We start from the raw sequence: 24,828 nt of genomic DNA on the forward strand, positions 1-24,828 counted from the left end.
TGACTTTTGAATGAAAAATTAGCTCCAATCGTTAGCGGAGTCCATGTCGCATTTGGAGAACCCCTGTGTGCCTAAACATTGGAGCTCCCCCACATGTGACCCCATTTTGGAAACTAGACCTCCCATGGAACTAATCTAGATGTGCGGTGACCACTTTAAACCCCCAACTGCTTCACAGACGTTTAGAACGCAGAGCCGTGAAAATAAAAAATAAATTTTTCTTTCCTCAAAAATTATTTTTAGCCCGCAATTTTTTATTTTCACAAGAGTAACAGGAGAAATTGGACCCCAATAATTGTTGCCCAGTTTGTCCTGAGTATGATGGCACCCCATATGTGGGGGTAAACAACTGTTTGGGCACACGTTGGGGCTATGAAGGGAGGGAGCACCATTTGACTTTTTGAATACAAGATTGGCTGGAATCAATGGTGGTGCCATGTTGCGTTTGGAGACCCCTGATGTGCCTAAACAGTGGAAACCCCTCAATTCTAACTCCAACACTAACCCCAACACACCCCTAACCCTAATCCCAACTCTAGCCATAACCCCAATCACAACCCTAACCCCAACACACCCCTAACGACAACCCTAATCCTAACCCTAATCCCAACCCTAACCATAACCACAAGTCTAATCTTAACCATAATTCCAACCCTAACTCTAAGGCTATGTGCCCATGTTGCGGATTCGTGTGAGATTTTTCCGCACCATTTTTGAAAAATCCGCAGGTAAAAGGCACTGCGTTTTACCTGCGGATTTACAGTGTTTTTTGGGCGGATTTCACCTGCTGATTCCTATTGAGGAACAGGTGTAAAACGCTGCGGAATCCGCACAAAGAATTGACATGCTGCGGAAACACCAAGGTTACTTACTGGTAGCCGGTTTTTCCGGAACCCATGACGGCACACCTGAGAGTGGGGATCCGCCCAGCCAGCACAGGAAACCCTACTGAAAATAAAAGGGCGGTACCTCTCGGTCGCTTCAGTTGGTTTTCAGAGCATGAGAGGCCCCCCTGGTTAGTACACATGGTAATCCAACACCACATCATATTAACTAAAAGCACCCAAAACAATAGTGCACACCAAAAGGGTGATAAAGGGGGGGAATATACGGGTGCCGTCATGGGTTCCGGAAAAACCGGCTACCAGTAAGTAACCTTGGTGTTTTCCCTTCCCCCATGACGGCACACCTGAGAGACTTTTGTAGAATGAAACCTTAGGGAGGGACCACCGCTTGTAGTACCCTTCTACCAAAGGTTAGGTCAGCAGAGGAAGAAAGATCTAGCCGGTAGTGCTTGAAAAAAGTTGAGGGTGAGGACCAGGTAGCAGCCTTACAAATTTGATCAATTGATACCTCAGCCTTTTCCGCCCAGGAGGTAGCCACGGCTCTGGTAGAGTGAGCCTTGATGCCTTCAGGAACCGGAGTGCCACCTGCAGAGTAGGATAAACTAATGGCCTCCCTGATCCATCTAGCAATAGTACTTTTAGCTACCCCACATCCTCTTTTGCTACCCTGAAAGGCTATGAATAGGGTTTGGTCTTTCCTCCACTGACTAGTCATAGATATATATTGTAACATGGATCTTCTCACATCTAGCATGTGGAACTTTTGTTCCCCAGGATTTTTGGGATTACTACAGAAAGATGGTAAGGTAATCTCTTGACTCCTATGGAACTTTTGAACCACCTTGGGGAGATAAGCTGGGTCTGGTCTTAGAACGATCCTGTCATCAAAAACCTGAGTATAAGGAGGGGATATTGACAGGGCTTGCAAATCACTTACCCTACGTGCCGATGTTAAGGCTACTAGAAGAACTGTTTTAAGGGTAAGTAACTTCGGTGATAACTCCTGTAAGGGCTCAAAAGGTTGTTTAGTTAGAGCTTCTAAGACCAAATTTAGATCCCAAGGAGGGATTTTTGGGATAACGACCGACCGAGATCTACTGCAAGATTTTATAAATCGTGAAACCCATCTATTTGAGGCAAGATTACAGTTATATAGGGCCCCCAAGGCTGAAACCTGAACTTTAAGGGTGCTGGTTGCTAACCCAAGATGTAATCCTGCTTGCAGAAATTCCAGGATAGGACCCACTGGAGCCACCTCCCCCAATGGTTCACCCAGGAAGTCAAGAAATTTTTTCCATGTCCTACCATAGATTCTAGAAGTTATGGGTTTTCTGCTTTTCAACAGGGTGGAGATTAAACCTGGTGAGAATCCTTGGCGACTTAGTAACACCCTCTCAAATTCCAGGCTGCCAGATGGAAGCCCTTCACCTGAGAGTGGGTTACTGGGCCCCGGGTTAGTAGGTCCGGAATTTCTGGCAAAATCCATGGATCTGTTACCGACATCTGCCTTAGAAGGGAGAACCATGGTCTCCTTGGCCAAAATGGAGCTATGAGGATAATTTTTGCCTGATCCTCTCTGATCTTCCGGATCACAGCTGGGATCATCACTATCGGGGGGAATGCGTAGGCCAGAGAAAACTTCCAAGGTATTAGTAGGGCATCTACTGCGAAGGGATGTTCTCTTGGATTCAAGGAGCAGAATTTTCTGACTTTTTTGTTGTGTGAGTTGGCAAACAAGTCTATTTCTGGTGAGCCCCAGGCTTGGACTATTTGTTGAAATATCTGGGGGTTTAAGGACCATTCCCCCTGTCTTAAGCCTCTGCAACTCAGGAAGTCTGCTTGAGTGTTTTCTATGCCCCTGATGTGTAGTGCCGACAGAGATAACAGTTGTTGTGCTGCTAATTGGAAGAGTGGTTTTGATGCATTCATGAGGCCTTTGGACCTCGTCCCCCCCTGATGATTGACATACGCCACCACTGCTCGATTGTCTGTCAGGATTCGAGTATGGCGACCCTGGAGTAAAGGAATAGCTCTTTTTCGTTTGACCCATAGTTTTTTTCTCGTATGGACCAGGTACCTTGTACAGAGTGAGACCTCAGATGAGCTCCCCAACCTGTACCGCTTGCGTCGGTCGTGATGATGTCTTTGACCGGATTTTTCCACCGGACCCCCATTGTCAGGTGGTGTTCTACAGTCCACCAAACTAGGGAATCCCTTACGCCCAGGGAGAGACATAGATTTCCTTCTAAATGCCCTCTTAATAGTCTTTGAGCTGAGAGAACTTCCCACTGTAGTTGTCTTAGGTGGAATTGTGCCCATTCTACTGCCGGAATACACGATGTTAACGAGCCTAGAAGGGACATCGCCTTTCTGAGGGTCATTGCGGGTTGACGTATTGCTGTACTGGCCAGGTTTATTATCTTGTCCACTTTGTTTTCTGGAAGGAGGCAGAGCTGACGCTCGGAGTCCAGTACTAACCCCAGGAAGGACTGTATTTTTACTGGCAGTAGTCTGGACTTGGGGATGTTTATTATCCAACCCAGCTCCATTAGAGTTGATGTTACCACTGAAACTTGATGAGTGCAGTGGGACTCTGACCTCCCTATTACCAGGAAATCGTCCAAATATGGGACAATTACTACATCCCGGGACCGGAGGTATGACATCACTTCCACCATCACCTTGGTGAAAACTCTGGGGGCTGTAGACAGGCCGAATGGAAGAGCTGTATATTGATAATGCTTTACCTGATTCTGAATATAGAGAGCTACTCTGAAGTATTTCCGATATTCCTGATGTATTGGTATATGGTAGTATGCATCCTTTAAGTCTATTACTGCCATGAAGCAGTGTTGGAAGAGAAGTTTTATGGTCGTGTTTATAGACTCCATCTTGAAAGTGTAGTTCTCTATAGATTGGTTGAGCTTCCTTAGATTTATAATAGTTCTCCAAGAACCATCCGGTTTTTGGATCAAGAAGAGGGGGGAGTAAAACCAGTCTCCCTCCTCCTGAACCGGGACTTCTTGAAGAACCTTTTTGTGGATAAGTCCCAAGATCTCGGTCTCTAGGGCAGATTGTTCCTGCTGGGACTTCCGTCGGGGAGTTATTATAAAGTTTCCTCTGGGTGGACAGACGAATTTTATTTTTAGGCCGTCTTTGATGATGTTCATGACCCAGGTACTGGGGGAGATATTTACCCAGGCCGGAAAGAAGAGGGAGAGTCTTCCTCCCACTTCTGGCGTAATGTCATTGGGGGGATTTTTTTGCCGATGTGGAGGGCCCTTTAAACATATAGCCCGATCCTTTATCTCTAAAGTCCCAATTTTTTCTCTCCCCTGGGGGGCGACCTCTATTATATCTTCTCCTCCGAAAAAACGTTTTTTTAGGATCTTTAGGGATGTTGGGAAAAACCTTCTTTTTATCTCCTGCATGTTCCAGGATGTCTTCGAGTTTTTTCCCGAAGAGAAGTTGGCCGTCACATGGAATAGAACACAGCTTGTGTTTAGATGGCAAATCCCCCGGGCAACCTTTGAGCCAAAGGGCTCTTCTTGCCGCGTTGGACAAGCCCGCTGCTCTTGCCGTTAGTCTTGCGGAATCTGCAGAAGAGTCTGCCAAAAAAGCTGCTGCTCCTTGCACTAAAGATATATTTGCAAGGATGTCAGATCTGGGTACTTTGCTTCTTAGCTGATCCTCTATCTGTTGTAGCCAGACTATTAGCGCACGGGCCGTACATGTTCCAGCAATTGCTGGCTTTAGGCCCCCCGCTGAGGCTTCCCAGATGAGTCTCAGAAAACTATCTGCCTTTTTGTCAAGCGGGTCTTTGAGAACACCAGAGTCTTCTAACGGAAGGGATGATCTTTTTAAACATTTGGCTACTGATCTTCTCCCAGGACTCAGAGTCTTTATCGTCAAAAGGATATCTCCTTTTGGATGAAGAGGGCAAAGAACCCATTTTTTCAGGCTTTTTCCACTCTTTCTCAATTAACGCTTTTATTTTTGCATTAACCGGAAACGTGCGTTTCCTTTTCTCTTGTAGGCCACCAAACATGACATCTTCTAGTGACCTAGGTGTCTTCTCCTCTTTAAGCCCCATTGCAGATCTAACTGCTTTAACCAATTTATCTACGTCCTCAGTTGGGAAACATGGACGACCTCCTGAATCACTGTCCGAGGAGGAATCTGAAGACTGGACAGAGGCCGAGGAGGTAGAGGGAGACCGGGATGTTTTATGACTCCCCTGTCTCTGAGAGGCATCTGACTCTGTGGACGCCTTACGGCTTCTCCTTCTTGGTTCGCTAAGGGCCAATTTCAAGGAGTCTTTTATTTCAGCCTGTATTATGGCTTTTAGGCTAGTGGCAAAATTAGGGGTCTCTTCTTGTATAGTTTTACTAATGCAGTCAGCACAGAGCTCCTTCTGCCACTGAACTGCAAGCGGGTTTTTACAAAGGGCACACTCTCGGTTCTTTGTTTTAACACCAGCTTTCCTGGACCCCTAGTGATCAAAACAGACAAAAATGGACCCCGTTACCATAAGGGTGACATTCACGTAGATCACTCACCACCACCGACAATCAAGGGTACCGATTTTGGAGGCTGGACAGATGCACGTGAAGCGTCCCTCCTGGACGCCGACGAATCTTGCCGGACAGGACGACTGCTGTTCCTACCACTTGAGCGGCTGCTCCTGGTATGCTGGTGGCTCGGCAAGGCATCTGGTGAGAGCTCTATTTGCTGCTGCTGTGACGGCGGCTGCTGCTGCTGCTCCTGTTGTCCTACTTCCATGGTGAAGTTTTTGGACATGAGCGCGTCTTCTGTGGTTCAACCCCCTTTTATGGGGGGACCACTGCACTCCCCGCCTCCTTCGGTGCCCAAAATAACCCCTCCCACTCTGCCGCGCCGCCGGGGTTCCCTCTCACCGGCCGACGTTTTCTTCATGGGCGCCGCCATCTTGGATCCGGCGCCCGCCCCCGACGTCACGCGGGCACGCCCATTCTCAGCGTGCCTTGCGCGTGACGTCAGACGAGCGACCCGGAAGCGGCCGCCGCACCTGGACGCCGGCAGAGAGGGGAGGGCGGCGTGGCAGCCATGGAAGGGACCCAGCCCTCTGACCATGCTGCCCAACGCCCGCTCGGACGCAGAGACCCGGAGGACCCGCGGACGGCGCATCCAGGACCCGAACTCCGACGCACAGGCGCTGCCTGTTCTTCCAGGGACGGGACCTGGGTAAGTGAAACCGCCGTGTTCAGCACAAGGGTCCCTGTCAGGACAGGAAACCCAACTGAAGCGACCGAGAGGTACCGCCCTTTTATTTTCAGTAGGGTTTCCTGTCCTGGCTGGGCGGATCCCCTCTCTCAGGTGTGCCATCATGGGGGAAGGGAAAAATACAATGCAGCATTTCCGCGCGGTATTTTCCGCACCATGGGAACAGCGGATTTGGTTTTCCATAGGTTTACATGGAACTGTAAACCTGATGGAACACTGCTGCGAATCCACAGCGGCCAATCCGCTGCGGATCCGCAGCCAAATCCGCACCGTGTGCACATAGCCCAATTCTAAAGGTATGTGCACACGCTGCGGAAAATGCTGCAGATCCGCAGCGTTTCCACAGCTGCGGGTCTGCAGCAGTTTCCCATGAGTTTACAGTTCAATGTAAACCTATGTGAAACAAAAATCGCTGTACACATGCTGCGAAAAACTGCACGGAAACGCAGGGGTTTACATTCCGCAGCATGTCACTTATTTCTGCGGATTCCGCAGCGATTTTACAACTGCTCCAACAGAAAACCGCAGTTGTAAAACCGCAGTGAAATCCGCACAAAAACCGCGGTAAATCCGCGATAAATCCGCAGCGGTTTAGCACTGCTGATTTATGAAATCCGCTGCGGAAAAATCCGCAGAGGACCAGAATACGTGTGCACATACCCTAACCCTAGTGGGGAAAATATATATATATTTTCTGTATTTTATTATTGTCCCTACCTATGGGGGTGATAAAGGGGGGGGTTCATTTACTATTTTTTTTATTTTGATCACTGTGATAGGTTTTATCACAGTGATCAAAATGAACATGGAATGAATCTGCCGGCCGATTCGGCGGGCGCACTGCGCATGCGCCCGCCATTTTGTTAGATGGCGGCGACCATGGAGAAGGCGGACAGACACCGGGAGGCTCGGTAAGTATGATGGGGTGGTGGGGAGCACAGGGGGGTGGATAGGAGAACGTGGAGGTGGATCGGAGCACGGGGGGGTGGATCGGAGTACAAGGGGGGGTTGGATCGGAGCACGGGGGGTGGATCGGAGCACAGGGGGGTTGGATCGGAGCACGGGGGGAGCGGACAGGAGGATGGGGGGGAGCGGACAGGAGGACGGAGGGGAGCGGACCACAGAACGGAGGACTGGGGAGGAAATCGGTGGCGGTGGGGGGGGGGGGGGGGGTTGGGGGGGCAGATCAGTGTTTCCAGCCATGGCTGATGATATTGCAGCATCGGCCATGGGTGGATTGTAATATTTCACAAGTTTTCATAGGTGAAATATTACAAGTGGCTCTGATTGGCAGTTTCACTTTCACCAGCCAATCAGAGCGATCGTAGCCACGGGGGGGTGAAGCCACCCCCCCGGGCTGAAGTACCACTCCCCCTGTCCCTGCAGATTGAGTGAAATTGGAGTTAACCCTTTCAACCGATCTGCAGGGACGTGATCCCTCCATGACGTCACATAGGTGTCACAGGTCGGATTGGCACTGACTTTCATGACGCCTATGTGGCGTCTCAGGTCGGGAAGGGGTTAAAGAGTTGATTTTATTGTAAAACATTTCCTACATTATGAACATGGAAAAGGCTTCTCCACTGTGTGGGTCCTTTGGTGGCTAACAAGATTCCCTTTAATGTTAAAACATTTCCCACATTCTGAACAGGAAAAAGGCTTCTCTCCGGAGTGGGTTCTCTGGTGCGTAACAAGAGATGATTTCTGACTAAAACATTTCCCACATTCTGAACAGGAAAAAGGCTTCTCTCCGGAGTGGGTTCTCTGGTGCTTAACCAGAGATGATTTCTGATTAAAACATTTCCCACATTCTGAACAGGAAAATGGCTTCTTCCATGTGCGAGTTTTCTGGTGCTTAACCAAAGCTGATTTCAATGTAAAACATTTCTCACGTTCTGAACATGAAAAAGGTTTATCTCCTTTGTGCGTTCTTTGGTGTTTAACAAGATTCCCTTTAAAGTTAAAACATTTCCCACATTCTGAACAGAAAAAAGGCTTCTCTCCTGTGTGGATTCTCTGGTGCGTAACCAAAGTTGATTTGTTTGTAAAACATTTCCCACATTCTGAACATGAAAAAGGTTTATCTCCTTTGTGCGTTCTTTGGTGTTTAACAAGATTCCCTTTAAAGTTAAAACATTTCCCACATTCTGAACAGAAAAAAGGCTTCTCTCCTGTGTGGATTCTCTGGTGCGTAACCAAAGTTGATTTGTTTGTAAAACATTTCCCACATTCTGAACATGAAAAAGCCTTTTCCCCTGTGTGGGTTTTTTGGTGTATACCAAGATTCCATTTTTTGTTAAAACATTTCCCACATTCTGAACATGAAAAAGCCTTCTCCCCCGTGTGGGTTTTTTGGTGTGTACCAAGAGTCCATTTTTTGTTAAAACATTTCCCACATTCTGAACATGAAAAAGCCTTTTCCCCTGTGTGGGTTTTTTGGTGTATACCAAGATTCCATTTTTTGTTAAAACATTTCCCACATTCTGAACATGAAAAATGCTTCTCTCCTGTGTGACTTCTTTGGTGTCTAACAAGATGTGATTTGTGCTTAAAATATTTAACACACTTGGAACAAGAAAATGTTTTCTCCACTGTGCAAATTTTTGGATATTTAAAAAAAGACTTCTCGATGGGAAAACGGTTTCCATATTCTGAACATGAAAATGGCTTCTTTGATTTAGGAGTATTTCCGGGCTTAATGCTTATTTTGTGACTCTGATTTTCCTTAGTTGTCGCTAATGAATCAGAAGACAGGACCTGTTTCAAAGGATCAGACGAGAGACCTTTGCAGTGAAGGGATGATGGTATATCTAGAGTAACGGCATTCACTTCAATTGTATCCTGTGGGATCTTAAAATCATCTGATTTAAAAATTGAAGTTGTCCGCTGTCCCTCTGATCTCTTGGTACAGTCATCTGCCAAGATATAAACCAATTATTATTTATGAATAAAATATCTTTGAATGTCATTTAACATTTCTACTTAAACAGTCTTTAAAAATGGCAAATTACGTAGAAATATTGAATTCTTCACCAAGACAATGACAGTTCACAGTCTAATAGAAAATCTCATAACATGAACCAATGGAGCATAGTGTTCAACTGTTTGTTCATTCTCTCAAATATGGAATCAAAAGCCACAAAGAAACGTTATGTTGATGAACATAATAGCAATAAACATTTCTATTCATCTCACAAAAAAAAAGTCCCCACTCAGGTCAATCATCTGTTAGTGGAAAAAACAGAGCTTTCGACATTATTAGTTGCTCAAAGGCTCTTGAAAAGTAACATGGCTTTAATTAACCAATCCACTCTCCCAAAGTCAAATCTGCCCCTCGCTTCTGAGCCTTTCATTGTACCCAAACCACATTTAGCATCGATGTATTTGGCATTACTATAGTGAGAAGAACCCACTTAATTTATGGTGTGTGTGTCTACTGGAGCACAATCTGGGCACTATGTCTTGGGTAATAAAATGGTATATTTGCATTTTTCTCCTAAAGTACTGCGTGCTAATTTCCAGAAAGTATAACTAAAATCAATCGATGATTGCACCCGATCGTGCATTCATCTGTGCTCGCGCTGGTAGTGATCCCAGAAAAATATATAGGACTGAAGTATAGGCGAACCCAATGGTCGGTGAAACCACATAAAACCAAAGACTGCAAATATTCAACAACCAATGTTCATATCTACACCCGCACCATGAAGTCCGGAAAATATTTGCCGTGTTAATAAAGTTCTTACCCCTATATGAAGTCCAAGGGGAATGGAATCGAAGAGTCTTGCTGCAACCGATAGTCCACTCGGTGTTGATTCGCTGCCCCGGCCGGTAGCAGCCTGTCACTCCTTTGTGTGCAGCAGGCGAGGACGTCTCAGCAAGCGTACGTTCCTCCGAGAGCGAGCGGTAAGGAAGGAGACAGACGTCTCCGAAACGCGTTGTTGTTTATTTGGTCCCTATCGCTATCCGTACCTTATTTTCAGTCACGTGCGCGGTCATGCTGCGCACCTCGGCACACAGGTCCTGCAAAGGCGCCGTCCTTACCGCTCGCTCTCGGAGGAACGTACGCTTGCTGAGAAGTCCTCTCATGCTGCACACAAAGGAGTGACAGGCTGCTACCGGCCGGGGCAGCGAGTCAACACTGAGTGGACTATCGGTTGCAGCAAGACTCTTCGATTCCATTCCCCTTGGACTTCATATAGGGATAAGAACTTTATTAGCACGGCAAATATTCTCCGGACTTCATGGTGCGGGTGTAGATATGAACATTGGTTGTTGAATATTTGCAGTCTTTGGTTTTATGTGGTTTCACCGACCATTGGGTTGCCTATACTTCAGTCCTATATATTTTTCTGGGATCACTACCAGCGCGAGCACAGATGAATGCACGATAGGGTGCAATCATCGATTGATTTTAGTTATTCCTCCTTGTTACAATTTCTGGTGGTTATTGTTGTACTCGCAGCAGGAGTATTTTCCTGTGCTACATAGCGCCGCTCACAGTTTTCTTGTTTTTTAATTTCCAGAAAGTACCTGTTGAATCAAAAACAGACACTACTCTGATAGATTAATTATCTGAGAGATTAATCTGAGAGTTACAATTTCTAAAATGGAGTCATTTTATGGGGATTTCAACTGCTCTGGTTTTCTGAATTTTTTTTCATATTAGGGCTTCTGCAATATGGGTGCCTATTCTGTCCAGCTGAAGTAATCTGCTCCCTGATTCGGCCAATTGGATAGCACCATATTCTACAAAAGCTCGAAGCATATTGAAGGAAGCTGCCAGATACAGCCTTGTTCTCCTCTGGTTCAGTTCTTTATGCTCAGCTCCCAGCTTGTGTATTTGTTTCCTGTTGTGATCCTAGCCTGTTTGTTGACTACTATTGCGTCTTCTGATTTTGTATTTTCTCTGCCTTACGGGTTCTGACGCGCTACCTAACTATTGTTCTTCCCATTTTACACCACCGAACAGCAGGCAACACTATGGCCCAAGCCTGGGGGGTCTCTATGCAAGTCCAGATCCATCTAGAGGTGTTAATTGGGTAATGTGCAAGACAATCCCTGGGATTGGGAAAATGGAGTAGATAGCACCAAGCCTGTTCGTGGTGGCCATCTTTTGAGCTGCCAGGTGGTCACAAAACACTGCTCCCAATACATTGTGTCTGCAAGCTATTCCAGTAAGATCTGGATTCAAATAGCTAAATGGCGCTCCCTTCCTTCTCAACCCTGAAATGTGCCTAGATAGTAGTGCACAACCATGTATAGGGTAATTTCGGATTCAAGAGAAGGTGTAAACTAATTTGTGAGGTCCATCTGTTTTCTATTCCACTTTGTGAAAATGAAAAAAAAAAAAAACGGGGCTTACATCTAAAATTATCACCAAATAAAGGTGACACACGTCATATTTGAAAAATGGGCCCAGATTAGGAACACAAAGCTGGCTGCGGGAAATGGTTATCAGAGTGTTTTGGAGCCCAACTATTGTAGTCAAAAACTGACTATAGACAATAACACATCTAAAGAAATTATCAAATTCAACAGTCTTCATCAGTAAAAAATGAGTACGGTAATTAGTGGTGAAACCTCTCTGGGGTAATTACAGAATGGGGCTTGGTGGTTCTTTGCAATCTAAACTATCGTAAGGATCAATATTTTCTGTCAGATGAGTTTCAAGAAGAAATATTAGATAGTCAAAGAAAAGAGTAGAGAAAGTATTAGTGCTCCTCATTTCAGGAGAGATTGTGCACTAATGTAATTTATGACGTGAGTGAAGCCATGAAACAAGTGCTCAAGCCATGCCAACAATTCTCCTGCAGGCGTGAGTAAATGTATATTACAGCTATCAGCCATGCACAGCTTAGAGATATATCATGGGACAGGTGTAATGTGTTTTATGTAGTTTATCACAATCCTGTTTGAAGATAGTCGGTTTTAAAAGAAATTGAAAAGTCAGGATAAAGGGAAACTGTTGTTATTGTACAGAAATTCACACTTGGCCTCACTGCAAATTTACTGTTGTTGATCATAAAAGTGAAGTTTGGTCAGAAAGACTGGACCTGGTCTTGTAGGGACCATATGAGCACATTCACCAGCACAGAAGGGAGAGAAGGGAGATTCATCCAATAAGATATCAGGGTTCTAAGAAGCCAACAGCATCATTACCCTCTGCTTTCTCTTACAGGCCCATTAGAACATTTTTCTTCAAGTGATTTTCTAACTTGTCAGCAAATTCTACGTATGAGGTTATTTGTCTTTGTAGTTTACAGATCTGGGCAGGCAACGGTCAGACTTTCCTAATTTCAGGGGGTAGGTGAATTCTCCAGGCTATACGTTCTACAGAAAATGGCTTTTAATACCCAAAGTCATTTGAACAGTTTTGAATTGAAGAGAAAGTTCTGGTCTAGAGGCAAAATGGTGATCACACGATTGTGATACAGCTGGACTACACCACCGATAAAGCAGCCACAGCTGGTGACGGAGAAGAATCTGTGACTTCTCTGCATTTAGTGGTTACTACTCACCTGGGTAGTCATGTGTAGGAATCTCCTCATTACACCGCTCATCACCCCTCACATATGTCTCTGTATTATTAATATGGGTCAGATCTTCACCCTGAAACAAACATTGTAAAAGTCATCGACAGATGGAGAAGTCACATCTATGATCAGCTCTAATCCTGCCATCTCTACCATTCTCATTATACAAGTATAAAATAGGCAGGAAGGAGGGACAGGGACTCTCCACATGGGTAGTATCCAGCTGGAATCCAAGCAAGTTTGCTAGCATGTGTCTAGTGGGTGCCGAACCTGCTGGTTTATTCATCAAACGTAGGAAATGGAAAGGATATGTTTACGGCAAACCGACCAGTTAAAATGAAAAAAGCTTATTTGGACATGATCTAATATATAATTGCCTAGAATACTACTTCCTGCAATTTGTGCCAACTTCCGTGGCTTTGTCCGGAGCTAATGTCCGGAGCTAATGTCCGGAGCTAATGTCCGGAGCTAAGTGACGTCAACAGTGTCCAGTGTCTGATTGGTTGCCGCCTGCTGCGAGCGACCAATCAGAAACGTGCCGTACTGTGACACACTCCGCCCGCCATTCAGGTGTGATTTTTGAATTTTTACCTCACAGCAAGTTTCTACTGCGTGGAGGCGGGCCCAGTGACGTTGCTCTTCAAGCTCCTGCCGAATTTCGTCAAAAAAATGATAAAACCATTTACCAAAACTATATATATTTAGTTGTGAAGTGGTTCAGTGACATTTTCACACCAATTTTGAACTTTTGTTTGGTGTTTTCTCCATATACTGCCTATTATTCACTGACTGTTATACTGAGAGACTGCCGTTTATTAACCTCTTCTTTGCCACATTGGGTATATTGCTCTATTATTTGCCACATAAGGACATTGTCCATTATTGCCCAGCAATTTCTCTGCAATATAAACTGCCTATTTATTAATATCTGCATTCCTGCAAAGAACTATTGCCTATTATTAACTGGCTATTTTCCTACTACCTGACACTGCCTCTTATTAACCTGTTGTTTGCCACCACCACGCTTAAAGCTGTTTAGCTTAGCCAACATGAGCTCTAATAGTAAGGATACTAATGACACAGAGCCCAAAGCTGCTGATGGCGCACGTAAGATTAGGTCTGATAGAAAGTATACTAATAATGCAGAGCAAAAAGACGCCGATGCCGCACGTAAGCGCAAACAGCGTGCTAACAAGAGTACAGAGGATAGATGCAAGTGCCTGGATACTGTTAAGTATACTAATGACACAGAGCCCAAAGCTGCTGATGGCGCACGTAAGATCAGGTCTGATATAAAGTATGGTAATGATGCAGAGCGAAAAGCCGTCGATGCCGCACGTAAGCGCAAACAGCGTGTTAACAAGAGTACAGAGGATAGATGCAAGCGCCTGGATACTGTTAAGTATACTAATGACACAGAGTCCAAAGCTGCTGATGGCGCACGTAAGATCAGGTCTGATATAAAGTATGGTAATGATGCAGAGCGAATAGCCGCCGATGCCGCACGTAAGCGCAAACAGCGTGCTAACAAGAGTACAGAGGATAGATGCAAGCGCCTGGACACTGTTAAGTATACTAATGACACAGAGTCCAAAGCTGCTGATGGCGCACGTAACATCAGGTCTGATAATAAGTATACCAATGACGCTGAGCGAAAAGCCGCCGATGCCGCACGTAAGCACAAACAGCGTGCTAACGAGACTACAGAGGACAGACATAAGCGCCTGGACACTGTTAATGCTGCTTGCAATAAACGCATTACTAATGAGTCTTTTGAGGACAAAACTAATCGATTAAGTAATAAAGCTGCTGCTGCACGCTCTCAACGTTGCAAACATAATATTTCCACGTCCTCAGTCATAGATTCTGCCCACAATACAGCTTCTTTGTCTCCATTCATAGAATGTGTGCAGCTTGAAGCTCCTTTAACCGTTGGTAAATCTGCACGTAAGCGCAAACACTGTCCTACTTACACTCCAAATGATAAACGCCGTCGCCTGCACACTGTTAAGTCTGCTTATAAGACATGCTTCACACCTGACTCTTCTAAGGCAACAAACAAACCATTACCAAATGCAGCTGGTGCACGCTGTGAATGGCGCAAAAAAACAGCTTGCACCTCCATATTAATAAACTCTGACCACGATACACCTTCCAACTCCTCAGTGATCGTCTGATGTCTTTCATCCCTCCCCTCATAAGCATGTTCATGGATCCTGTGTAACTGTACCTTAAATAACAAGAATTGTCAAGAGCTGGTGAGTGCAGCCATTTTTTGTTCTTTCTTACTATTATTTATTAATTGTATTATTCTTACATTTGAATAAATAAAGTATATATGGATTCTAGACTCCCGATTCTTTAGAATCAGGCTGCCATCTAGTTAAAAATAAAACAATAAAAACAACCTGATTTGTTTCTGGCGTAAAGGTTCGCCCTTAGTCAGGTTGTTTTATGGTTTTATTTTTAATCATGTCCAAATAAGCTTTTTTCATTTTAACTGGTCAGTCCTTTACTTTTCCAAAACATATAATACTGGTGGATAAAACAAGACTGAGCACAAGACCTTCACAGCCGTCTACACATCATAGGGGAGATCTCATGACACCTTCTCTCCATCTACCTGAAGATCCTGAGGAACATTGGGATCTTCTTGTTTACATTCCTGTGGAAGAAGAGGACAGGGACATCTCTCTGGTGTTGTCCTCTTACTGGATAGATCTGGAGGAAACACATACAAGGGCTGAATTCATTCTTTACATACAGATATTTATAGGCCGTGTGTATTTAGTCCTGTCTATTACCTGGTGATGTGAGGGGCTGGGGAACCTCCATCATGACGTCCTTGTACAGATCTTTGTGTCCCTCTAAATACTCCCACTCCTCCATGGAGAAATAGACAGCGACATCCTGACACCTTATAGGAACCTGACACATAAAATTATACAGTCATTTCCTCTATGCCTTCATAGCATTACTGTATAATGTCCCAGCATTCCCAGCAGTGTCACCTCTCCAGTCAGCAGCTCAATCATCTTGTAGGTGAGTACTAGGATCTTCTGGTCATTGATGTTCTCATGTATCAGGGGGTGAGATGGAGGCGCCATGATTGGGCTCAGGGGTCTTCCCCATCCCTCAGACACAGGGTCCTGACAGCGCTCACTAGAGGTCTTCTTCACTACTGTGTAATCCTGGTAATGGAGAGACACATTAATAAATCTCACTACAGACATTTCCAGAGTCCTCACCTTTCCAGTTCTGTCCATCTGTTATTCCCATAGATAAGAATGATGTAATGTGACGTCATCAGAATCTCTCACCTCTCCAGTAAGCCGGAAGATGATCTCTAGGGTGAGGTGTAATATCCTCTCCGCCATCTTGTCTCTGTACTTTTCCATCCTTGACAGGTAAATCAGGAAAATTCTCTTATATAGAAGATCTTCACTGAGAGGATTCAATATTGTAGAGACCTGAATGAGAAGAAGATGAGCCGATGTAACATCATAAAAATCCTGTGTAATAATACAATTACTGGAGATAATAAGGGAAACATATGAGGAGATTTATTATTTTACAACATTATTTTACAACATTCAGCTTTTTTCCTGACATCTACTAATAAAACCTATATATTTAGGCCACAGACAACAAGCAGTTTCTTCCTCGGAGTCGGCAGCTGAATACGTTTCTCATAGACTCATCTTCCATAACGCTAATTCTCGTCTCGTTTACCGACACTGGAATCGGCATTAGCAATACTGCAGGAGATATTCATTACACGTGACAGGAGAAATAACTACTTCATGATGAGAACGACATCTTCATCTTCATCTTCTACTACGGCTCTAGAAACATATTTGGCCAGAGTCCGTCACTGACTCCATCACCACCGGCCGTCTATATGAAGGTTTCCCAACAATACTGTGCACAGGCCCAGTGTACTATGAGAGTTATACATGTTTCCTTGGTTCCCGTCTTTCATAGTTGGGTCGTTTGTATCTATCAGCGGAAAAGGAACAAAACCATTGTGATTCTTATAGGGAGACAACACAAAACCCCTAAATATCACATTTTATAACAACCCCACAATCTGTGACTCTTCAGGGTAAATCGCTCTCTCCCCATTGGATTAGAGCTGATACTATGAAGCTAAAGGGACTAAACAGACTTTCTGTCACCTCCATAAAGGGGCACTTTACTGTGTTTGTCAGAACTGTCCGAGGATTATTAGAGGGGATAGTTTCCCCCAATTAGAGGGGACACCTGTGGATATTGGGGTCTTTACCTGCTACAGTTCTGGTGTGGACCCTCCACCCGCAGAGCCGCACTCCACATAGAGAATAATGGAGCCTCCAGCACCGACCTCCACCCGCAGAGCCACACTCCACATAGAGAATAATGGAGCCTCCAGCACCGACCTCCACCCGCAGAGCCGCACTCCACATAGAGAATAATGGAGCCTCCAGCACCGACCTCCACCCGCAGAGCCACACTCCACATAGAGAATAATGGAGCCTCCAGCACCGACCTCCACCCGCAGAGCCGCACTCCACATAGAGAATAATGGAGCCTCCAGCACCGACCTCCACCCGCAGAGCCGCACTCCACATAGAGAATAATGGAGCCTCCAGCACCGACCTCCACCCGCAGAGCCGCACTCCACATAGAGAATAATGGAGCCTCCAGCACCGACCTCCACCTGCAGAGCCGCACTGCACATAGAGAATAATGGAGCCTCCAGCACCGACCTCCACCTGCAGAGCCGCACTCCACATAGAGAATAATGGAGCCTCCAGCACCGCCCTCCACCCGCAGAGCCACACTCCACATAGAGAATAATGGAGCCTCCAGCACCGACCTCCACCCGCAGAGCCGCACTCCACATAGAGAATAATGGAGCCTCCAGCACCGACCTCCACCCGCAGAGCCGCACTCCACATAGAGAATAATGGAGCCTCCAGCACCGACCTCCACCCGCAGAGCCACACTCCACATAGAGAATAATGGAGCCTCCAGCACCGACCTCCACCCGCAGAGCCGCACTCCACATAGAGAATAATGGAGCCTCCAGCACCGACCTCCACCCGCAGAGCCACACTCCACATAGAGAATAATGGAGCCTCCAGCACCGACCTCCACCCGCAGAGCCGCACTCCACATAGAGAATAATGGAGCCTCCAGCACCGACCTCCACCCGCAGAGCCACACTCCACATAGAGAATAATGGAGCCTCCAGCACCGACCTCCACCCGCAGAGCCGCACTCCACATAGAGAATAATGGAGCCTCCAGCACCGACCTCCACCCGCAGAGCCACACTCCACATAGAGAATAATGGAGCCTCCAGCACCGACCTCCACCCGCAGAGCCGGACTCCACATAGAGAATAATGGAGCCTCCAGCACCGACCTCCACCCGCAGAGCCGCACTCCACATAGACAATAATGGAGCCTCCAGCACCGACCTCCACCCGCAGAGCCGCACTCCACATAGAGAATAATGGAGCCTCCAGCACCGACCTCCACCCGCAGAGCCGCACTCCACATAGAGAATAACGGGGCCTCCAGCACCGACCTCCACTCCACATAGAGAATAATGGAGCCTCCAGCACCGCCCTCCACCCGCAGAGCCACACTCCACATAGAGAATAATGGAGCCTCCAGCACCGACCTCCACCCGCAGAGCCGCACTCCACATAGAGAATAATGGAGCCTCCAGCACCGACCTCCACCCGCAGAGCCGCACTCCACATAGAGAATAATGGAGCCTCCAGCACCGACCTCCACCCGCAGAGCCACACTCCACATAGAGAATAATGGAGCCTCCAGCACCGACCTCCACCCGCAGAGCCACACTCCACATAGAGAATAATGGAGCCTCCAGCACCGACCTCCACCCGCAGAGCCGGACTCCACATAGAGAATAATGGAGCCTCCAGCACCGACCTCCACCCGCAGAGCCGCACTCCACATAGAGAATAATGGAGCCTCCAGCACCTACCTCCACCCGCAGAGCCGCACTCCACATAGAGAATAATGGAGCCTCCAGCACCGACCTCCACCCGCAGAGCCGCACTCCACATAGAGAATAATGGAGCCTCCAGCACCGACCTCCACCCGCAGAGCCGCACTCCACATAGACAATAATGGAGCCTCCAGCACCGACCTCCACCCGCAGAGCCGCACTCCACATAGAGAATAACGGGGCCTCCAGCACCGACCTCCACCCGCAGAGCCACACTCCACATAGAGAATAATGGAGCCTCCAGCACCGACCTCCACCCGCAGAGCCGCACTCCACATAGAGAATAATGGAGCCTCCAGCACCGACCTCCACCCGCAGAGCCGCACTCCACATAGACAATAATGGAGCCTCCAGCACCGACCTCCACCCGCAGAGCCGCACTCCACATAGAGAATAACGGGGCCTCCAGCACCGACCTCCACCCGCAGAGCCGCACTCCACATAGAGAATAATGGAGCCTCCAGCACCGACCTCCACTCCACATAGAGAATAATGGAGCCTCCAGCACCGCCCTCCACCCGCAGAGCCACACTCCACATAGAGAATAATGGAGCCTCCAGCACCGACCTCCACCCGCAGAGCCGCACTCCACATAGAGAATAATGGAGCCTCCAGCACCGACCTCCACCCGCAGAGCCGCACTCCACATAGAGAATAATGGAGCCTCCAGCACCGACCTCCACCCGCAGAGCCACACTCCACATAGAGAATAATGGAGCCTCCAGCACCGACCTCCACCCGCAGAGCCGCACTCCACATAGAGAATAATGGAGCCTCCAGCACCGACCTCCACCCGCAGAGCCACACTCCACATAGAGAATAATGGAGCCTCCAGCACCGACCTCCACCCGCAGAGCCGGACTCCACATAGAGAATAATGGAGCCTCCAGCACCGACCTCCACCCGCAGAGCCGCACTCCACATAGACAATAATGGAGCCTCCAGCACCGACCTCCACCCGCAGAGCCGCACTCCACATAGAGAATAATGGAGCCTCCAGCACCGACCTCCACCCGCAGAGCCGCACTCCACATAGAGAATAACGGGGCCTCCAGCACCGACCTCCACTCCACATAGAGAATAATGGAGCCTCCAGCACCGCCCTCCACCCGCAGAGCCACACTCCACATAGAGAATAATGGAGCCTCCAGCACCGACCTCCACCCGCAGAGCCGCACTCCACATAGAGAATAACGGGGCCTCCAGCACCGACCTCCACCCGCAGAGCCGCACTCCACATAGAGAATAATGGAGCCTCCAGCACCGACCTCCACTCCACATAGAGAATAATGGAGCCTCCAGCACCGCCCTCCACCCGCAGAGCCACACTCCACATAGAGAATAATGGAGCCTCCAGCACCGACCTCCACCCGCAGAGCCGCACTCCACATAGAGAATAATGGAGCCTCCAGCACCGACCTCCACCCGCAGAGCCGCACTCCACATAGAGAATAATGGAGCCTCCAGCACCGACCTCCACCCGCAGAGCCACACTCCACATAGAGAATAATGGAGCCTCCAGCACCGACCTCCACCCGCAGAGCCGCACTCCACATAGAGAATAATGGAGCCTCCAGCACCGACCTCCACCCGCAGAGCCACACTCCACATAGAGAATAATGGAGCCTCCAGCACCGACCTCCACCCGCAGAGCCGGACTCCACATAGAGAATAATGGAGCCTCCAGCACCGACCTCCACCCGCAGAGCCGCACTCCACATAGAGAATAATGGAGCCTCCAGCACCGACCTCCACCCGCAGAGCCGCACTCCACATAGAGAATAATGGAGCCTCCAGCACCGACCTCCACCCGCAGAGCCGCACTCCACATACAGAATAATGGAGCCTCCAGCACCGACCTCCACCCGCAGAGCCACACTCCACATAGAGAATAATGGAGCCTCCAGCACCGACCTCCACCCGCAGAGCCGCACTCCACATAGAGAATAATGGAGCCTCCAGCACCGACCTCCACCCGCAGAGCCACACTCCACATAGAGAATAATGGAGCCTCCAGCACCGACCTCCACCCGCAGAGCCACACTCCACATAGAGAATAATGGAGCCTCCAGCACCGACCTCCACCCGCAGAGCCGGACTCCACATAGAGAATAATGGAGCCTCCAGCACCGACCTCCACCCGCAGAGCCGCACTCCACATAGACAATAATGGAGCCTCCAGCACCGACCTCCACCCGCAGAGCCGCACTCCACATAGAGAATAATGGAGCCTCCAGCACCGACCTCCACCCGCAGAGCCGCACTCCACATAGAGAATAACGGGGCCTCCAGCACCGACCTCCACTCCACATAGAGAATAATGGAGCCTCCAGCACCGCCCTCCACCCGCAGAGCCACACTCCACATAGAGAATAATGGAGCCTCCAGCACCGACCTCCACCCGCAGAGCCGCACTCCACATAGAGAATAATGGAGCCTCCAGCACCGACCTCCACCCGCAGAGCCGCACTCCACATAGAGAATAATGGAGCCTCCAGCACCGACCTCCACCCGCAGAGCCACACTCCACATAGAGAATAATGGAGCCTCCAGCACCGACCTCCACCCGCAGAGCCACACTCCACATAGAGAATAATGGAGCCTCCAGCACCGACCTCCACCCGCAGAGCCGGACTCCACATAGAGAATAATGGAGCCTCCAGCACCGACCTCCACCCGCAGAGCCGCACTCCACATAGAGAATAATGGAGCCTCCAGCACCTACCTCCACCCGCAGAGCCGCACTCCACATAGAGAATAATGGAGCCTCCAGCACCGACCTCCACCCGCAGAGCCGCACTCCACATAGAGAATAATGGAGCCTCCAGCACCGACCTCCACCCGCAGAGCCGCACTCCACATAGACAATAATGGAGCCTCCAGCACCGACCTCCACCCGCAGAGCCGCACTCCACATAGAGAATAACGGGGCCTCCAGCACCGACCTCCACCCGCAGAGCCACACTCCACATAGAGAATAATGGAGCCTCCAGCACCGACCTCCACCCGCAGAGCCGCACTCCACATAGAGAATAATGGAGCCTCCAGCACCGACCTCCACCCGCAGAGCCGCACTCCACATAGACAATAATGGAGCCTCCAGCACCGACCTCCACCCGCAGAGCCGCACTCCACATAGAGAATAACGGGGCCTCCAGCACCGACCTCCACCCGCAGAGCCGCACTCCACATAGAGAATAATGGAGCCTCCAGCACCGACCTCCACTCCACATAGAGAATAATGGAGCCTCCAGCACCGCCCTCCACCCGCAGAGCCACACTCCACATAGAGAATAATGGAGCCTCCAGCACCGACCTCCACCCGCAGAGCCGCACTCCACATAGAGAATAATGGAGCCTCCAGCACCGACCTCCACCCGCAGAGCCGCACTCCACATAGAGAATAATGGAGCCTCCAGCACCGACCTCCACCCGCAGAGCCACACTCCACATAGAGAATAATGGAGCCTCCAGCACCGACCTCCACCCGCAGAGCCGCACTCCACATAGAGAATAATGGAGCCTCCAGCACCGACCTCCACCCGCAGAGCCACACTCCACATAGAGAATAATGGAGCCTCCAGCACCGACCTCCACCCGCAGAGCCGGACTCCACATAGAGAATAATGGAGCCTCCAGCACCGACCTCCACCCGCAGAGCCGCACTCCACATAGAGAATAATGGAGCCTCCAGCACCGACCTCCACCCGCAGAGCCGCACTCCACATAGAGAATAATGGAGCCTCCAGCACCGACCTCCACCCGCAGAGCCGCACTCCACATACAGAATAATGGAGCCTCCAGCACCGACCTCCACCCGCAGAGCCACACTCCACATAGAGAATAATGGAGCCTCCAGCACCGACCTCCACCCGCAGAGCCGCACTCCACATAGAGAATAATGGAGCCTCCAGCACCGACCTCCACCCGCAGAGCCACACTACACATAGAGAATAATGGGGCCTCCAGCACCGACCTCCACCCGCAGAGCCGCACTCCACATAGAGAATAATGGAGCCTCCAGCACCGACCTCCACCCGCAGAGCCACACTCCACATAGAGAATAATGGAGCCTCCAGCACCGACCTCCACCCGCAGAGCCGCACTCCACATAGAGAATAATGGAGCCTCCACCGACCTCCACCCGCAGAGCCGCACTCCACATAGAGAATAATGGAGCCTCCAGCACCGACCTCCACCCGCAGAGCCACACTCCACATAGAGAATAATGGAGCCTCCAGCACCGACCTCCACCCGCAGAGCCGGACTCCACATAGAGAATAATGGAGCCTCCAGCACCGACCTCCACCCGCAGAGCCGCACTCCACATAGACAATAATGGAGCCTCCAGCACCGACCTCCACCCGCAGAGCCGCACTCCACATAGAGAATAATGGAGCCTCCAGCACCGACCTCCACCCGCAGAGCCGCACTCCACATAGAGAATAACGGGGCCTCCAGCACCGACCTCCACTCCACATAGAGAATAATGGAGCCTCCAGCACCGCCCTCCACCCGCAGAGCCACACTCCACATAGAGAATAATGGAGCCTCCAGCACCGACCTCCACCCGCAGAGCCGCACTCCACATAGAGAATAATGGAGCCTCCAGCACCGACCTCCACCCGCAGAGCCGCACTCCACATAGAGAATAATGGAGCCTCCAGCACCGACCTCCACCCGCAGAGCCACACTCCACATAGAGAATAATGGAGCCTCCAGCACCGACCTCCACCCGCAGAGCCACACTCCACATAGAGAATAATGGAGCCTCCAGCACCGACCTCCACCCGCAGAGCCGGACTCCACATAGAGAATAATGGAGCCTCCAGCACCGACCTCCACCCGCAGAGCCGCACTCCACATAGAGAATAATGGAGCCTCCAGCACCTACCTCCACCCGCAGAGCCGCACTCCACATAGAGAATAATGGAGCCTCCAGCACCGACCTCCACCCGCAGAGCCGCACTCCACATAGAGAATAATGGAGCCTCCAGCACCGACCTCCACCCGCAGAGCCGCACTCCACATAGAGAATAATGGAGCCTCCAGCACCGACCTCCACCCGCAGAGCCGCACTCCACATAGAGAATAATGGAGCCTCCAGCACCGACCTCCACCCGCAGAGCCACACTCCACATAGAGAATAATGGAGCCTCCAGCACCGACCTCCACCCGCAGAGCCGGACTCCACATAGAGAATAATGGAGCCTCCAGCACCGACCTCCACCCGCAGAGCCGCACTCCACATAGAGAATAATGGAGCCTCCAGCACCGACCTCCACCCGCAGAGCCGCACTCCACATAGAGAATAATGGAGCCTCCAGCACTTACCTCCACCCGCAGAGCCGCACTCCACATAGAGAATAATGGAGCCTCCAGCACCAACCTCCACCCGCAGAGCCGCACTCCACATAGAGAATAATGGAGCCTCCAGCACCAACCTCCACCCGCAGAGCCGCACTCCACATAGAGAATAATGGAGCCTCCAGCACCGACTTCCACCCGCAGAGCCGCACTCCACATAGAGAATAATGGGGCCTCCAGCACCGACCTCCACCCACAGAGCCGCACTGCACATAGAGAATAATGGAGCCTCCAGCACCTACCTCCACCCGCAGAGCCGCACTCCACATAGAGAATAATGGAGCCTCCAGCACCGACCTCCACCCGCAGAGCCGCACTCCACATACAGAATAATGGAGCCTCCAGCACCGACCTCCACCCGCACTCCACATAGAGAATAATGGAGCCTCCAGCACCGACCTCCACCCGCAGAGCCGCACTCCACATAGAGAATAATGGAGCCTCCAGCACCGACCTCCACCTGCAGAGCCGCACTCCACATAGAGAATAATGGAGCCTCCAGCACCGCCCTCCACCCGCAGAGCCACACTCCACATAGAGAATAATGGAGCCTCCAGCACCGACCTCCACCCGCACTCCACATAGAGAATAATGGAGCCTCCAGCACCGACCTCCACCCGCAGAGCCGCACTCCACATAGAGAATAATGGAGCCTCCAGCACCGACCTCCACCCACAGAGCCGCACTCCACATAGAGAATAATGGAGCCTCCAGCACCAACCTCCACCCGCAGAGCCGCACTCCACATAGAGAATAATGGAGCCTCCAGCACCGCCCTCCACCCGCAGAGCCGCA

The 24,828-nt window shown here is 49.5% G+C and overlaps 1 protein-coding gene across 1 annotated transcript; it reads right to left on the minus strand.

Annotated features, from left to right (window-relative positions):
• Positions 1-7,578: 7,578 nt before the first annotated feature.
• On the minus strand, positions 7,579-15,750 carry LOC138666486 (oocyte zinc finger protein XlCOF22-like). Its single transcript, XM_069754704.1, has 3 exons — positions 15,655-15,750; positions 12,629-12,719; positions 7,579-9,022 (listed from the first exon to the last, which is right to left on the minus strand). Exons 1-3 carry the CDS (start codon positions 15,748-15,750, stop codon positions 7,665-7,667), a joined length of 1,545 nt encoding a protein of 514 aa, XP_069610805.1. The 3' UTR covers positions 7,579-7,664.
• Between the last annotated feature and the right edge of the window lie 9,078 nt (positions 15,751-24,828).

Source organism: Ranitomeya imitator, chromosome 2, assembly GCF_032444005.1.
Source record: "Ranitomeya imitator isolate aRanImi1 chromosome 2, aRanImi1.pri, whole genome shotgun sequence".
NCBI lineage: Eukaryota > Metazoa > Chordata > Amphibia > Anura > Dendrobatidae > Ranitomeya > Ranitomeya imitator.

Bases quoted from the DNA above. Each gene is read 5' to 3' on its own strand.
- LOC138666486 (XM_069754704.1), bottom strand. From the start codon at position 15,750: ATGGCGCCTCCATCTCACCCCCTGATACATGAGAACATCAATGACCAG. The intron at 12,720-15,654 runs GTGACACTGCTG...TGTTTGTTTCAG, and splicing joins TTGAGCTGCTGACTGGAGAG to GGTGAAGATCTGACCCATAT. The intron at 9,023-12,628 runs GTGAGTAGTAAC...ATATCTTGGCAG, and splicing joins TCCTACACATGACTACCCAG to ATGACTGTACCAAGAGATCA.